The 17,660-nt window shown below is 34.3% G+C and overlaps 3 protein-coding genes across 4 annotated transcripts; 1 reads left to right on the top strand and 2 right to left on the bottom strand.

The window, feature by feature from the left end:
* Positions 1-196: 196 nt before the first annotated feature.
* Positions 197-3,585, bottom strand: LOC125854528 (14-3-3 protein 10). The gene is made up of 4 exons (XM_049534107.1): positions 2,981-3,585; positions 1,432-1,554; positions 589-705; positions 197-478 (listed from the first exon to the last, which is right to left on the bottom strand). Exons 1-4 carry the CDS (start codon positions 3,476-3,478, stop codon positions 458-460), a joined length of 759 nt encoding a protein of 252 aa, XP_049390064.1. The 5' UTR covers positions 3,479-3,585; the 3' UTR covers positions 197-457.
* Positions 3,586-6,739: 3,154 nt separating this feature from the next.
* LOC125854521 (pentatricopeptide repeat-containing protein At5g18475) lies at positions 6,740-9,638 on the top strand. Of its 2 annotated transcripts, none has more exons than XM_049534098.1 (2): positions 6,740-6,924; positions 7,911-9,638. In XM_049534098.1, exon 2 carries the CDS (start codon positions 7,952-7,954, stop codon positions 9,485-9,487), a length of 1,536 nt encoding a protein of 511 aa, XP_049390055.1. In that variant the 5' UTR covers positions 6,740-6,924; positions 7,911-7,951; the 3' UTR covers positions 9,488-9,638. The 2 variants fall into 2 exon arrangements, with proteins under 2 accessions (XP_049390055.1, XP_049390056.1); XM_049534099.1 differs by having other exon boundaries at positions 7,894-9,638.
* Positions 9,639-9,819: 181 nt separating this feature from the next.
* LOC125854535 (uncharacterized) lies at positions 9,820-13,625 on the bottom strand. The gene is made up of 5 exons (XM_049534116.1): positions 13,366-13,625; positions 12,567-12,644; positions 12,328-12,403; positions 10,388-10,461; positions 9,820-10,298 (listed from the first exon to the last, which is right to left on the bottom strand). The coding sequence occupies exons 1-5, from the start codon at positions 13,486-13,488 to the stop codon at positions 10,227-10,229; spliced, it is 423 nt and encodes a 140-aa protein (XP_049390073.1). The 5' UTR covers positions 13,489-13,625; the 3' UTR covers positions 9,820-10,226.
* Between the last annotated feature and the right edge of the window lie 4,035 nt (positions 13,626-17,660).

The following is a 17,660-nucleotide window of genomic DNA, read 5'->3' as shown; positions in this document are numbered from 1 at the left end:
TTTGTATATATGGTGACTAAAATTCACCAACTCAGCTCTTCTAGCAGTTGCATATTTTCTAATCATCGGAATGCATCATCACTCACAGAATTATTTGCTTCTATACATTTAGAAACATCAAAGAGCGACACTATATTTTTAACTTTTAGCAATTGGATGAGCTATCAACAGTTTACAATAGCACCATTCACAAAAGAATTGTAACCATTTTCATGATACGTTTTGAAACGTTCTCAAAGACACAAGCATTCATTAAAGTTTTCTCTCATACACAGTACTAAGGTTCCATTGCAATAAGATAAATAATCTAACTAGATTTCCAAGTACCAAACCACCACTAGTCAAATATCAAACATAACATATGTCAAGCGAAGCCGTCTTTTTTCTTATACAATAAGACAGCACAACAAAGCAAACAACATTTAGAGCCCATTCCTAAATAGAGACACCATGCCAATCAAGATTCATCCAACTGATCCTGCATTAACCACATGACAACAATTAAAGAAAGTTTCACAAGTAATAACATCAAGTTTCAGAGTGAGTACGTGTGTGCATGTGATGGCAACCTTCAACAGAAGCACATACCTGAGCATCTGAGGTCCAAAGTGTGAGGTTGTCTCGTAGGAGTTGCATTATGAGGGTGCTATCCTTGTATGATTCTTCACCTAAAGTGTCCAGCTCAGCTATGGCTTCCTCAAATGCCTAAAGTAGACAAACAAAATCATCCCAAATGCAAAGATATGGATCGCTCTTAATATAACTAGATCAACTGGCATGCGTAAGCATAATATAGATACCATAGACACTGATGGCAAAACCTAAATGTTCGATCTGCAGGTTACCTTCAATTTGAAGAGGAGCAAATACAAGGCTCAAGGTTCCGAACCAACTAGCACTTTAGGTTAACCTTGACTATAAATCAGTTTTATAGCCAAAACTAAATGGATAGGTAGGACTGTCGTCAATTTCTAACTTCACCAACATTTTAACAGTACACTAGCTCTTGACTTATGCTATGCAAACTTTAGAAGAAGAATATACACGCACCGAAGCAGATCATTTCTACATATTGCTTTTAAATAACTTATCCTACAGTCATCTCTCTTATATTAAGTTGTCAACCCACTTCTCTAAATCACTTGGATTCAGCTGTCTCCGACTTGTCCTCTCTCATCCTATCCATCCATTTCCCACTCATTAATTCTCCCTTTTCTAATAAGTCAGATCACTTTCTTCTCCCTGAGACACCACTCTATTGGCCTTGCATTCTACATATTTCACTGCATCTCACCATCGATATTCAGTTACCCTTCCCCGACTTTATTCGATGGCTCTTTTATTAGTCAAAGCTAAACAACAGTTCAGCCTGCCTGCTCAGAACATATAAAACTGCAAATGAATCATATTACCATAAACACTAAATTTTACCTGTTTTGCCATACTGCAAGCTTTGTCAGATGAGTTCAGTATCTCAAAGTAAAAGACAGAGAAGTTGAGTGCAAGACCAAGCCTTATGGGATGTGTTGGAGGCAGATCTATCAGTGCAATTTCCTTCAGTGACAACAAAGACAGGGAAACAGAATCAGTGAAACTCAATTTTCCAACTATGTGATGGAAATCTGTATACAAAATGAAATGCAAGGATATGAACATACAAGATTTGAACAACTGTAGAACAGATACAAACCAGACTAAACAATTTTCGAAATAAAGGGTGCAAAAACAGAGAGAACTGAAAAGTCCAGGTAGCAATCATCCTAACCTCCTCTATACAGTGTCCAATAATGCGCAGCATAATTAGAAAGCCCTTGCATGTGAAGTTAATTTTGTGATTCATACACCCAACCCGAGTAAAAACAAACTGCTCCTTGAGTGTTGCTAACTACATCAATGACACAACTATAGCTAAAATGGGTGTAAGCCTTGTTAATGCACACATCCTTGGATATTTACAAACACTGATCAGTTTACAACCGATCTTCTAACTAAACACAACAAGGACTTCTTCATCATTTCAGTTCAATCTTTAATTTCAAAAAAAGCATCAAAACAATTTGGTGTTGAAAAACCCTTCTTGGATGGAAATGACACTTCATCTGTTACAGATATGAAACATAACAAAATAAACGTGACATTGCTTAGCAACAACAGAGTAAGGCTACAGCCTTCTGATCACAAAGTTTTGTCCCTTGTCCTCTTAGTTGCCGTACTTGTACCTATGATTTCCTCTATAAAAATAATACATTTACACAAATCTCTTTCAAAGTCGAGGATAACAGTGCAAAGGAACATCATCTTAAACTGCAGCTTAAAAACACATATCACTAATTAACAACATATTAGAAAAATATGTGATGAAAAGACAAATCGTAGCAGAAAATTCAACATTATATGCTAATGCAAGATTCTCTATCACAATCTCAATGAAAGAACTAAATCCAGATTGCAATGGCTAAAACTCTATTTATATTGAAATCTAGCTACAGTATCACGATGCTTTGTCCCCATCTCAACACAAATCCTGCTATCACAACAAATAACTAGGAAGACCTAGATGCAGTTTAGCCCAGAGGCCCAATGTCAAATCATCTTTAACCTGTAGCTAAACAATTCATTTCTCACAATTTCAATCACAATAATAAGAAAAACTATAATGGAATGGAACAATCAAACTCGATTAAACAATCCCCACTAGTTTATTTTTATTAGTACCAATCTCCACTACATTTTCAACGCAAATACATAAAATCCAGATCAGAATGGCTAAATTTACTTCACTACATTCACATCAAATTGATCTACAGTTTCTACATTAATTTCAGATCTCAATGAAAATCCTACTAGCGCAGCAGGTAAATAAGAAAACCGAACAGTAATTAGCCCTAATCTGAAGAACAGTAAAAAGCACAAACAAAAATCAAACTCAAAACCTAGAAGATACCGCAAAATAGGAAATAAAAGTCAACTCAAACAGTACCTGAGCAGCCTTATAAGAATTCATTGTGTCTTCAGCAGCCTGCTTCCTCTCATCTCCAATCTTAAACTCAGCAAGATACCGGTAATAATCACCTTTCATCTTAAGGTAAAACACCTTCGATTCACTGGTAGTAGCAGACGGAACAAGGTTTGACTCGAGTAACTTGAGTATACCAGCACAAACCTGCGAAAGTTCATTCTCAACTTTACCTCTATACTCCTTAACAAGATGCACGTGCTCTTCGTTCTTCCGCGATTCCTCCTTCTGTTCAATGGAGGAAACAATACGCCACGCAGCACGAAGAGAGCCGATAACGTTTTTGTAAGCGACGGAGAGGAGATTCCGTTCCTCAACGGTGAGTTCGCCGGCCGGCGTGGAATTGAGGACTAGTTTGTCCATGAACTGAACCATTTCTTCATAGCGCTCGGCTTGTTCAGCGAGTTTGGCTAAGTAAAGACACTGTTCACGGCTGAGATTTTCAGGGATTGGAGCCGCCATGGATGAGGTAGAGAGAAAATTTAGGCGAAAGAGAATTGATTTTCTCTACACTGTTTCTGTGTGAAGTGTGAAAAGAGAGAGAGAAGGGACTTTTATGTTCTTTTTCTTTGCCCTTTTTCTTCGGTTTGCATATACACGTGGAGTCGAATACACTTTTCTTTTCTTTTTCGATTTTCCACTCGGTATTTCTAATATGAGATTTTGTATTCAAGTAAATTCGAATTTGAGAACTCTAATTATGTGAATTTAAAGAGAAACAACATAAATTTACATTAGTTTATCTAGTAAGTATGTTTGGGTATAAGTTTTAAAATATTCATATATAAAAAGATAAAAATAAGTCATAGATATATTTTATTCAATAATAACTGAATTGATGAATCAAAATAATATTAGTAGAAGCAAAGCATTAGTCAACGTTAATTTTTTCATGAACATCTAAATCAATAAAGGTGCACTTGGCTTAGGTGAGTTTTCATTATCGTTAATTGTGTTAATATTGATTTTTTTTTATCGTAATTTCATAATAATTCAATGTATCTGATTTAGATACATGTAACAATTTTGAAGTGTCTATTTTCAACTAAAATGTCACTATCTTTATGAGTGATAACTATAGAAAAAGATCCTGCAATTTAGAATTTTTGGGTGTAGTCCAAATCAAATGAAGGTTGATGTTGTGTAGATTATAATTGTGTCGAATAATAATTCTTTTGGTTATAAATTTTTTAATAATGAAAAAATTTTAGAAGAACCGAAACAACGAACCTTCAAAAAAATATCTTTGATATTGATATATAACTCTTTAAAAATAAAAAAAAATAACTATTGAAAACTTTATTAAATTAGATATGTGACATAAAAAAATTGGATGAAATCAATTACAACACTTCAAAATTTTAATGTGGACTGCTTCATGAAATATAATGATATTCATTAACAAGAGGAACCATGTGATAAAAAGAGATATATTTGGAGGGGATTTGAATTACGAGACGCGATTGATATATGAGCTCTAATTTTTGATATTTTTATGGGATGTATATAAATTGAATCTGGTGTAAAATTATAAAATAATTAGTAAAATTATTCGTGAGAAGCGCTGAAATTTAATATCACGAAATTTATAAAATAATATTTAAAAATTATCAGTCATTAAAACTAAAACACCATATTATTTTACATACAAAATTATGTTGTAACGAACATTAATACTGTAAAGGAAAATGAAAATTATAACATCTTATCATTTATCATTAATAACATGAGCATAAATTTATGACTGCAAAAAGAATACATGATCCGTACTATAAGCAATGGTGTCAGTGAACAACTCAACAGGAGCAAAATACACGAATATTTAATTGTGCAAAAAAAAAGAAAAAGAAGAAGAAGAAGCAGCTTATAATTTTATTGTTTTAAAATGAGAGAAAATCCCTCTACTTATAGACCGCAAAAGATAGTGCGAACAAATTTTTGTTGTACCTTATCGAAAAGGTCAAAACTATTTGGAAAAATTGCAACCCTTCGAAAATGTCACAACTTTCAAAAAAATCGCAACTCTTCATTGAAGTCACAACTTTTCATGAAAGGGAAGATTAGTTTTGAAAATAAATAAATTAAAAGGAAATCTTGATTTGTGCAGACCTAAGATTCTCTTATATATATATATACTAGACATTGGAGCCCGTGCTAGCACGCGCCCAATATGTATTATTTTTTGTTTCAATTTATGTGACAAATACAAAATTAAAGAGTTAATCAAACTTTAATATTAATTTCAAATAGTTTAAATTTTTAATTATTGTTAACTATGGTAAAAAAAAATTTATGTTTTAACATTCTAAATTGGTAATTATTGTTGTATGATTTGTAATATCTTTTACACAATTTTGAAATAATAAAAGTTATTTCTTCTTTCTCAATTTATGTGGTACTAAAAAAATTTGGAGATTCAATCAATTTTTTTTGTCTTTAAAATATTATATTGTTAATTACTGTAAATTATTGTACTTTCTAAGTAATTTTCAAATAATATATATTATTTCATTTGTCCAATTTATGTGTCACCGATAAAATTTGAAGAGTTAAGCAAATCTTTTACATATTTTTATATCTTTTGAATATTTTAGTAAATAATTATTGTGATTTATAATATTTTATACAATTATTTTAAAAAAATTAAACAACAAACAAAACGAATTCATCATAGGAAAATTACCAAAACATCCTTGAATACATCAATAATGGGTCCTGCTTTTTGTTTAAAAAAATATGCATATTGGGAGGATATTTTTGTCCAAAGTGGAAATAGAATAAATATATAGCATTAAAGTCTTTTAAAATTTAAAATTGTTAATTCTTATTGTATGATTTGTAATGCTTTTACGCTATTTGCAAATAATAGAGGTCATTTCTTCTTTCTCAATTTATGTAGTACTAAATTTTTTTTGAGATTCAATCAATTTTTTTTGTCTTTGAAATATTTCTAGCTGTTAATTACTGTAATTTATAGTACTTTCTAAGAAATTTTCAAATAATATATATTATTTCATTTGTTCCAATTTACGTGTCATCGGTAAAATTTGAAGAGTCAATTAGATCTTTTATATATTTTTATATCTTTTAAATATTTAAGTAATTAATTATCGTGATTCATAATATTTTATAGAATTATTTAGTATAGTAAAATAAATTTAAAAGAAACAAACAAAACGAATTCATCATAGGAAATTAGCAAAGTATCCTTCAATACATCAACAATGGGTTCGACTTTTTGTTTTTAAGAAATTGCACATTTGAAGGATATTTTTGTCCAAAGTGGAAATATTGTGTAAAAAATGTATATTTATTGTGATTTTGAATGTTTTGTGGGGTAATAGGACGCACGCAAAGTTAAGGTGTCTTTTTGAAAATCTGGGACAACTTCAAGTATCACTTAATGTTTTTTCTCAAAATCTAATTTACTTTCGTAAACTATGTGTCAGATCAAAATCAGATTAACAAATTCAAAAGGAATGAGTAATAAATAGCTCATTAACTAAAAATCTTGTTAGCTTTTGGTTGAAAGCTAACAAGATAGTTAGAATGATAGTTGCATTGTGGCTTATTATATATATAAAATAAAATATATATGTCAATATATAATTATTTTAAAATACAGAATGAATTAATATATATAATAAAAATATTTATCTAATTAAATAATTTTCTCTTATATTAACGAAAACGATAATATATTTAGCATTTTCTCTTAAATAATTGCAAACGAAAACCCTGAGCCTCCTTGTCGACAAAAATCCCATCACTGAATCTCTCTACCGGTTCTTGTCCATTTCTGCAAATTTGGCGAATTGACTTCTTAAATCTACTTCTAAGCTTACCCTTTTCTTGAATAGGGGTGAAAAAGAGGATCTTGGATTGTAAGCTCCATCATTCATTAACTGGTAAACAATTTAACTATCACAAGCAGTATGTTATGGTGATTTCTCTGATTTTACTCTAAATTTTGTTTCCAAGTATTGAATATTAGTTTTAGGATTTTGGGTTTTCAGTTTTGCTCTGATGCGTATGTAAGTTTTTGTGCCATATTGTTATTTGTTGTGTTAGTGGTTGCTACTTGTTATTCTGTGAATGAAAGTGACTTGGTTTGCTGCACTTGAGCGGAAGTCTTTCGGAAAACAGTGGTAGAGTAAGGTGTGCTACACCCTGCCTCCCCACAAACCCCACTTGTGAGATTACACCGAGTATGTTGTTGGTTTGGATAGTGAAAAAAAAGGCGTCTTTCTCAGGTGAATGACTGATGCTTTAATCTAAATAGTTGATATGGTCGAGTTGAAGTATGCAACACTTACGCAATGTCAGATGCCATTCCATTTTAGATTTATTAAGAAGCAAGAAAATCTCCAAGGAAGGGTCTGCGTACACTCTACCCTTCCCAGACCCCACTTGTGGGATTACACTGGGTATATAGTTGTTGGTTTGGATTGTGAAAAAATGTGTCTTTTTTCAAGTGAATGACTGATTCTTTAATCTGAATAGTTGATATGGTCTAGTTGAGGTATGCAACACTTTCGCAATGTCGTACACCATTCCATTTTCTAGATTCATTAGAAGTGAGAAAATGAAAATAGGGAAAGAGGGGGATGGTTTATCCTTACAGGAAAAATGAGGTATTTTCAAGATTCTGTCCTATTTTGGATAAATGAGCTTTAAAAGGGGATTGTCCCGCGAATTTAGTAAAAAATGTTGATTGTGCAGGTATAAACTGAAAAATATAGTTACATGGGTGGAAAGTGTTGTGTTAGGCCAAATTTTGGGGCCTGAAGTAGAGGCTTGAGCCGACCGTGCTTATTCCTCATGTCTGTATGAGAGTTGGGATGGAGTATAACTTCTTTTTTTCTCTATCCTAGCAGCTGCATATAATCTTCAGGTGGAATTCGAGTCACGGATCCTGCAGTCTTGTTAACTTGGATGAAAGCTATTGGGCACAAGAAATGTAGTCTCTGTTCTTCATCTAGGTTATTTTCATCTTCAGTTCAATGGATTTCTCCTCTGCATTACCAGGGCAGGAATTCTCCGAGGCCAGATGCTCCCATCGAGAGAGATGACACTTCAGAACAATTGCCAAGAAAACGTAAGTATATATCTCATGAATCTGCAGTCAATTTGATAAAACAAGAGAGGGATGCACGACGTGCCCTGGAGATCTTTAACAAGGTTTCTGATCAGAAGGGTTTCAATCACAATAACTCAACCTATGCTGTTCTTCTCCATAGACTTGCTGTTTGCAAGAAATTCGAAACAGTTGATGCTATTATTCATCAGATGAAATATGAAACTTGCAAGTTTCATGAAGGCATATTTACTAATCTCATGAAGCATTACTCCATATCCTCTCTCCACGAAAAGGTTCTAGAGATGTTTGATGCAATCTTGCCTATTGTTCGGGAAAAGCCTTCCCTGAATGCCATTAGCACGTGTCTGAATCTGCTTATTGAAGCTAAACAGATTGAACTGGCGAAGGAATTTCTCTTAAACGTGCAGAAGCATCTAGATTTGAAGCCCAACACATGCATTTTCAATATCCTGGTCAAGTATCATTGCAAAAAAGGGGATGTTGACACTGCATTTGTAGTAGTAGAAGAGATGAGGAAGTCCAGAGTTTCTCATCCTAACTTGATTACTTACAGCACCCTCATGGATGGCTTATGCTGCTGTGGAAGGCTTCAAGATGCACTTGACCTTTTTGAGAAAATGCTTGCTAAGGATCAGATTCCGCCAGATGCATTGACATACAATATCTTAATAAATGCATTTTGTCGTGCAGGAAAGGTGGATAGAGCTAGGAACATAATAGGATTCATGAGGAAAAATGGATGTCAGCCAAATATAGTTAATTACACAGCTTTGATGAATGGATTTTGTAAGGAAGGAAGAGTTGGAGATGCCAAGGAGGTATTTCACGAGATGAAGGGAGTAGGCCTAAAACCAGATGTAGTAGGATATACAACATTAATAAATTCCTTCTGTAGGGCTGGTAAGGTTGACGAAGGCATCGAGTTACTTGAAGAAATGAAGGATAAAGGGTGTAAAGCTGATGATGTGACAATAAAAATCATACTCGGGGGATTGTGCAGAGCCTCCAGATCAAGTGAAGCTTTCGATATGCTTGAGAGGTTACCTTATGATGGTGTCCATCTAAGTAAGGAAAGTTACAGGATCGTGTTAAATTTCTTGTGTAAAGAAGGTGAGCTAGAAAAGGCGATGAACTTGTTGGGTTTGATGTTGGCTAGACGATTTGTGCCCCATTTTGCTACGTCAAATGAATTGATAGTTCAACTATGTGAGGCTGGAAAGGCAGCTGATGCAGCTTTGGCATTGTTTGGGCTGTTAGAGATGTCGTTTAAGCCAGAGCCTCGGACATGGAGTATGTTGATAGATGTTATATGCAGGGAAAGAAAGTTGTTGCCTGCATTTCAATTACTTGATGAGTTGGTTCTGCATTAGTTACTACTTACATGTGTTGTGATTTTAGGCATTTTGTATTCTTCTTCAGTGACTTTTTTTTATAAAAAAGATAGTTGAATATGCCAATTTCGGCATCATTAGGTTGCAAGCAGACATCAACATATGCTCATTGGAAGTTTAATCTGCATCTGTTATGCATTTTACCAGAAAAAAAGGTAGCAGTTTGCATTTGAATGAACTGAGGAGCTATGCAATAACTCATTTCAACTAACACATAGTTCTTATTGTATTCAATTAATAACGCGTAGACCATAACTAAAATAGTTCACAATCTTTATATCCGACTGCTGAAGAAATGGTTGATAGAGAGCTCAACAAAATACCTTGATAAAGTAAAGATTCAACAATAATTTGATAGAAAATGTGTGCACAACCACAACCGCATTTCATTCTCAACCATGATTTAAGATAACATAACAATCCATGGATATTCTCCAAAAAAATCTACGAGAACGAGAGCCACCAGTTCTTCAGTCGATACAACTCCCAAAAAGAGAAGAGGATAGAATAGAAGCAAGGTTTCTTATAAACAGTCCTCTAAAATGAGGCTTGTGACTAGGGCAGTCTTATCGGCTTCTCTATACATGTGCAAAAGATAGTACAATAGCCTAATTGATGTCAACTACAGATCCAGCTTTTGTGCATTCCAACTCCTTTAATATGTGGTGGTGCCAGTAGGATCGCAAGATATACTACAATGGGAAGGTGTGTCTTGGCTTTACCATATTGAGTGCTTCATACCAAGACCGTTACACGTTAGAATAAGACCCTTGTAGCGATTAAGGTATTCCTGCAATCAAACGTCAGAGCAGTGTTAACAATGAAGACATAGTTAAGTACCTACACTAAACAGGAAGAAAAATTTGGGAGGAAACTTACGACGATATTGTAATCATAGGCTCGTAGCATCCCTTTCTTGTCATATTCTTGTCGTTTCACAGGATCACTCAAAACTGTTTTGACACAATTGGAAAGTTAAAATATTGGGAATGGATTCACACAAAACTGTTGGTGAACATGCCACTATGGTCTGCATTATCACATTGTCCGACAAGGCAGCTTATATACAACTGTTGTCAAGTGTCAAACCACTTGTCCAATGCGTAAAATTTTTGGGTAACTTTATATATGCCATTGATGTTTCAATCATAAAGCTTGGGTTCCTATTGTCAAACCCCCTACCCTCCAGAAATTTTATTTACCTTGGGATGTCAATGATGTCAAGGAGGATAACTTTCCAAAAGTAAGGAGGACTTTAAGTGACACCTATATAATTCAAATTTAGGTTCCGAATTTAAAGTAAGTATTACTACAACTTTTAAGCTTCTGGATACCGGCATCAAGCTTAAAATTACTCTCTTTCTCCCATTCACCCACATACCATAGTAGATAGTATTACCACCACTGTCACAAGAAAGTTCTGAGGAACTAGTATCCTTGCACACTCCACTTAAGAATACATACTTCACACAGGAATTATTGCATCTGTTCATCTCCTCAAGTTGTGTGTAGACTCTCTCAGATTACGCAACTACAAGCTCTAAAGCATCAGTCTATTTATCTCATTATATCGCTAACTTCTTACAAGCAGTTAGATAATAAATTATTTTAAATTGGACTGTTTCTTTCCCACGATATGCAAGAAAATAGGCAGCTCAAAAAATAAAGACACCTCTTACAAACATACCCAAACAGTTTATACCAGTCCTAACTTGGAAAATTAGCTTGCATTAAATTTTTCATTGACTATTAACTAGAAAGACCATGACGAGGGTCCTCTTCTGATATATTCTGAGTTTGTCTAACAAACAATAATTGAAGTCTCATTTAGTGAACTTGTAATTCCTAGATCAGTTGGTCAACACGGAAAGCATAGCCAAGTCTAGCCCCAGCTAAAATGAGGAGGTTAAAATACATTGATACCTACCGTAAAAACAGGCAACCCTCGGAATATTGAATGACAGAATTCCTAATTCAAATTGAAATGTACAATGATTTGAGTAATAAGATTTTCGTTTTCTTAAAACAGAAAAATGGAATAGATTCACATAATTCATTTAACAAAACTTCAACTAGTTTGAGACTGAGATGCAGTTGAGTTGAGTTCAGTTGTAAATTCTCAAAAACACGGCCAATGAGAAACACAAGTCTTCACAAACTTGTTATGACATAAATAGATAATTCTTTGCACCAGATTCAAATCTCATTTGCACTCTTCAACAATTCTAGAACCCTCAGAATTACTCTATGAAAATTGCAGAAATTTTCTTTCTCACTATTCTAAACTTTTATGATTAGTTGGCAAATGCAGATTCAAGTGTTTGGAAGACCGAATGTTAATCACCCTCTACTGGACCATTCTAGAATCCAGGAGTTCAACTTTAGCACACAATTTTGTCTTTCCAGAAAATAATCATTTACCTGGACAAACAAATTCATCTCGGAGACTAAAAAAACTCACCAATTTTTTTTTTTTATTCTATGTTCTTCAACGGAATTGATCTTCTTATATTCTAAGACCTATAATTTGGCTTAAAGAATATGAATGTCTCGATACTGACTGTACAATGGATGGGATAGGAGCGATCTTGCCTGAATCTAGATGGGAAATAAGTGTTTGATTCTCAAGTTAATCAATCATGTTACTTGCAGTAGACATATGTTATTAAACAAACTCACTCCATGAAAACCCAGATATGAACTAAATATTGACTCATTGCAGGTTGAAAACTCTGTATAAATCAACTTTGATTTGTAAAAGGCTTAGGAAATAGCCTTAAGAATCAAATAAATGATTACAGCTATGAAAAAGAACCAACCTTGGTACGCCTCGTTTATTTCCTGAAACTTTGAGGTAGCACTATCCTGATCTTTTTGCTTATCCGGATGCCATTTCTGTCCGCAAAACAAAAATTATAAAACAATGCCCGAACTAAGAAAATGAGATATACACCCCTCATAGATCAGATACAATGACATGTATGACACTCACAAAGGTGGAAAAATCATAAATCAGCTATAAAGGAATTGGCTTAACATGGATAGAATGAAAACTAACCAATGCAAGACGGATAAAATTGGACCGAATGACCTCCTCCGTGGCATCATAATCCACTTCCAGTATTCTATAGTAATCCTACATTCAAGAAATGAAAAACCAGAAGTCAAGACTGCAACTTTACACAACATTCCAGCAAATAAACCCAAAATTCCCTTCCAGTATCCCAAAATGATCCTACACACACATTTGAGAAACACAAAAACCCAAACTTGACACAAATTTCTATAAAAAAAAACAAAACCCACAACCAGAATCCTATAATTATCCTACAAATAACACAAATAGTCAAGAAATGCAAACCCCACCAATCAAAAATCCAAACTTGACAACTAATTTCTAAAATGAAACCAAAACCCACAACCAGAATCCTAAATAGTCAAGAAATGCAAACCCACCAACCAAAAACCCAAACTTGACACAAATTTCTAAAATAAAACCAAAACTCACAACCAGAATCCTATAATCCTCCTAGACATAACACAAAAAGTCAAGAAATACAAACCCAACCAATCAAAAACCCAAACTTGACACAAATTTCTAAAACAAAACCAAAACCCACAACCAGAATCCTATAATAATCCTACATGTAACACCAACAGTCAAGAAATGCAAACTCCACCAATCAAAAACCCAAACTTGACAACAAATTTCTAAAACAAAACCAAAATCCACCACCACTATCCTGTAATAATCCTACACATAACACAAACAGTCAAGAAATGCAAACCCCACCAATCAAAATACAAACTTTACACAAATTTCAACAAAGAAAAACCAAAATCCTCAGATAAAGTACCTTGGGTTTAGACAACACTGACAAGAAATCAAATTTAAGATAAGAATCATCTTCTTCTTCTTGCTGCTGCTGTTCTTCCTCGTATTCTTGTCCAAATTCATTGCCCCACTCGTCCCACATCATCTTTTCTTTTCAAAAATAGTTTCAGCACTGGAAAAATAAGAAACCCACAGAGAATTTATCTGGGTCTTTTTACCAGAGCCGACAGAAGAAAAAAGATTTTGTTGGAAAAAAACCAAGAAATATGATAAAAATCTATTGTTGTTGTAAAATGAGAGCAAAATATAATAATACTAAACAAGTAAGGAAGACAAATTGTGATGAGAAGTATAGAGGGGAGAATATTATTTAATCTTCTCCAAGTGTATATTTCCTAAGGGTGAAGACTACCTTTTATAGGATGTTTAAACCATCCTTTTACAACATTTGACAATACGTTACTATAATATTTAATTAATATAATAAATGGATACATTACGTTAGGATAGATTAAGAGAAACATCCACACAATTAAGTGGATATGTAACACTCCCCCTTGGATATTTATAGATAATGTGCCTCGTTAAAACCTTACTAGGAAAAATCTAGTGGGAAAAAGCCTAGTGAAGGAAAAAGAGTACACACATCTTGTAATACGCCTTGAGTGTTGCCTCATTAAAAACCTTACCAGGAAAACCCAATGGGACAAAACCTTGGCTAAGGGAAAAAGAGTGCAACACGTATTTTACTCCCCCTGATGAAAAATTTATTTGATATCTTGGAGACGACGCATTCCAATCTTATATCTTAGCTTCTCAAATGTTGACGTTGGCAATGCCTTAGTGAATAAATCTGCAAGATTATCACTCGAACGAATCTGTTGAACATTTATCTCACCATTTTGTTGAAGATCATGTGTGAAAAAGAACTTAGGTGAAATATGCTTTGTTTGGTCTCCTTTGATATATCCTCCCTTTAATTGAGCTATGCAAGCAACATTATCTTCATACAATATTGTTGGAGTCTTTGTTTGCACAGAAAGACCGCATAATTGCAAAACGTGTTGAGTCATTGATCTCAACCATACACACTCTCGACTGGCTTCATGAATGGCTATTATCTCTGCATGATTTGAAGAAGTAGCAACTATTGTTTGCTTCATCGAACGCCATGATATAGCTGTACCTCCATATGTGAATAAATAACCTGTCTGAGATCGAGCTTTATGTGGATCAGACAAATAGCCAGCATCTGCATAACCGATCAATTCTGACTTGGATGCATTAGAATACAACAATCCCATATCAATTGTTCCTTGAAGATATCTGAATATATGCTTAACACCTTTCCAATGTCTTCTTGTTGGACATGAGCTGAATCTCGCCAATAAACTTACTGCAAAACAAATATCTGGCCAGGTATTGTTGGCTAGGTACATTAGTGCCCCAATAGCACTAAGATATGGTGTTTCATCACCAAGAATCTCTTCATCCTTTTCTTGAGGTCGGAATGGATCTTTATTTATATCGAGAGATCTCACAACCATCGGGGTACTCAATGGGTGTGATTTATCCATGTAAAATCTCTTCAAAACCTTTTCAGTATATGTTGATTGATGGATAAATATTCCACTTTTCAAATGTTCAATCTGAAGGCCAAGACAAAATTTTGTCTTTCCAAGATCTTTCATTTCAAATTCTTTCTTCAAACACTTAACGACCTTTGAAAGCTCTGTAGGAGTTCCAATGATGTTCAAGTCATCAACATAAATAGATATTATTACAAATTCAGATTTTGACCTTCGTATAAAAATACAAGGACAAATAGGGTCATTCTTATACTCTTCTTTTAGCAAATATTCGCTAAGACGATTATACCACATTCGCCCTGATTGTTTCAATCCATATAAGGATTTCTGAACCTTTATTGAACAACTTTCTTTTGAATTTTCATATGCTTCAGGCACTTTGAGTGCTTCAGGGATTTTCATAAAAATATTGTGGTCTAGTGAGCCATATAAATAGGCTGTGACAACGTCCATTAGATGCATTTCAAGCTTTTCATGAACTGTCATATTTATTAGATACCTGAAGGTAATTGCATCTACCACAGGAGAATATGTCTCCTCATAATCAATGCCAGGTCTTTGAGAAAATCCTTGTGCCACAAGTCGTGCTTTATATCTTACGACTTTACCATTTTCATTGCATTTTCGCACAAAAACCCATTTGTACCCCACTGGCTTGACACCTTCAGGTGTTCGGACTATTGGTCCAAAAACTTCACGTTTTTCAAGTGAAGCCAATTCTGTTTGAATTGCTTCCTTCCATTTTGGCCAGTCATTTCTCTGTCTACATTCATTGACAGATCTTGGCTCCAAATCCTCATCTTGTTGCATTATTTCAACTGCAACATTATAGGCAAAAATATTATCCACCACAATATTATTTCGATTCCACATTTTTCTCGTCGAGACATAACTTATAGAGATTTCCTCATTCTCATTATTTTCTGGTACATGGACCTCCTCTTTGGTGTCATCATTTATTATGTCTCGGAGCTCTTCATGCGCAATTGCCTCCATATTATGATTATCTTGATCATTTATTCCTTTCCTTTTCCGAGGATTTTTATCCTTGGAACCAATTGGTCTACCACGCTTTAAGCGTGGTCCAGACTCATTTGCCTTAACATTTTGTCCTATCGGGATATCAACTCGAACTTGAGCATTAGCAGCTGGGATATATGATTTAGTAACCCGTGGAAGGTTAGTAAATGCATCCGGCAGTTGATTTGCAATATTCTGCAAATAAATTATCTTTTGAACTTCCAGCTCACATTGATTTGTTCGAGGGTCTAAATGAGACAGTGAAAGTGAATTCCAATCTATCTCATTTCCCAACTGCTTTTGTTCTCCCCCCAATGTTGGGTATACTGATTCATCAAAATGACAATCAGCAAACCTTGCCGTAAATAAATCTCCAGTTCTAGGTTCCAAATATTTTATAATAGAACGAGATTCATACCCAACATATATCCCCAACCTTCTTTGGGGACCCATCTTTGTGCGCTGTGGTGGAGCAATTGGAACATATACCGCACAACCAAATATTCTAAGATGGGAAATGTTTGGCTCCTGACCAAAAACCAATTGTAATGGGGAGATATCATGATAACTGGTTGGCCTTATGCGCACAAGTGCCGCTGCATGCAAAATAGCATGCCCCCAAACAGAAACGGGCAACTTTATTCTCATCAACAATGGTCTAGCTATTAATTGAAGACGTTTAATCAATGACTCTGCTAAACCATTTTGAGTATGAACATGTGCAACAGGATGTTCAATTGTTATTCCTGTTGACAAACAATAATCATTAAATGCCTGAGATGTAAATTCACTAGCATTATCAAGACGAATTGTTTTTATTGCATAATCTGGAAATTGTGCTTTTAACCTTATTATTTGAGCCAACAACCTCGCAAAAACCATATTGCGAGTTGATAATAAGCACATATGAGACCATCTTGTAGATGCATCTATCAAGACCATATAATATTTAAATGGTCCACAAGCAGGGTAAATAGGTCCACATATATCACCCTGTATCCGTTCCAGAAATGCAGGGGATTCCATCCCAACCTTAGCCACTGATGGTTTGATAACCAACTTTCCTTGTGAACAAGCAGCACAAGAGAATTCCTTTGATTGGAGAACATTTTTGTTCTTCAAAGTATGTCCATGTGAATTTTCAATTATTCTGCGCATCATATTATAACCGGGATGGCCTAACCGGTCATGCCAAATGATAAAATCATTAGAACCAGTAAACCTTTTGTTTACCACGGCATGTGATTCAACTGTACCAATATTTGTATGGTACAACCCAGAAGAAAGTGCAGATAATTTTTCATGCACAGTTTTCTTCTCTGCATTTATTGTAGTAATATAAAGGTATTCATCATTTCCTTCATTCGCAGTCTCAACATGATAGCCATTTTGGCGAATAACCTTGAAACTTAACAAGTTTCTTTGAGACTTACTACAATACAATGCATTATCAATTACCAATAATGTTCCTCCAGGTAGTAATAAGGCCGCTCTTCCAGAACCCTCAATCAATTTTGTACTACTGGATATTGTATTAACATATGCCTTTTTCATTACCAAATGAGAGAAATATATCTTTTCTCTTAGTATCGTATGAGTTGTGGCACTGTCCAGAAGGCACATATCTCCATTACTCATATTGGATCGAACTGAAGACTGGAAAAATTTATTTATCTTCATAAAAATAAAAATACATAATAAGAAGTAC

This window comes from Solanum stenotomum, chromosome 2, assembly GCF_019186545.1.
Source record: "Solanum stenotomum isolate F172 chromosome 2, ASM1918654v1, whole genome shotgun sequence".
Classification (NCBI taxonomy): Eukaryota; Viridiplantae; Streptophyta; class Magnoliopsida; order Solanales; family Solanaceae; genus Solanum; species Solanum stenotomum.
The sequence above is the reverse complement of the archived record's forward strand: the minus strand, read 5'-3'. Positions and strand labels throughout refer to the sequence as shown.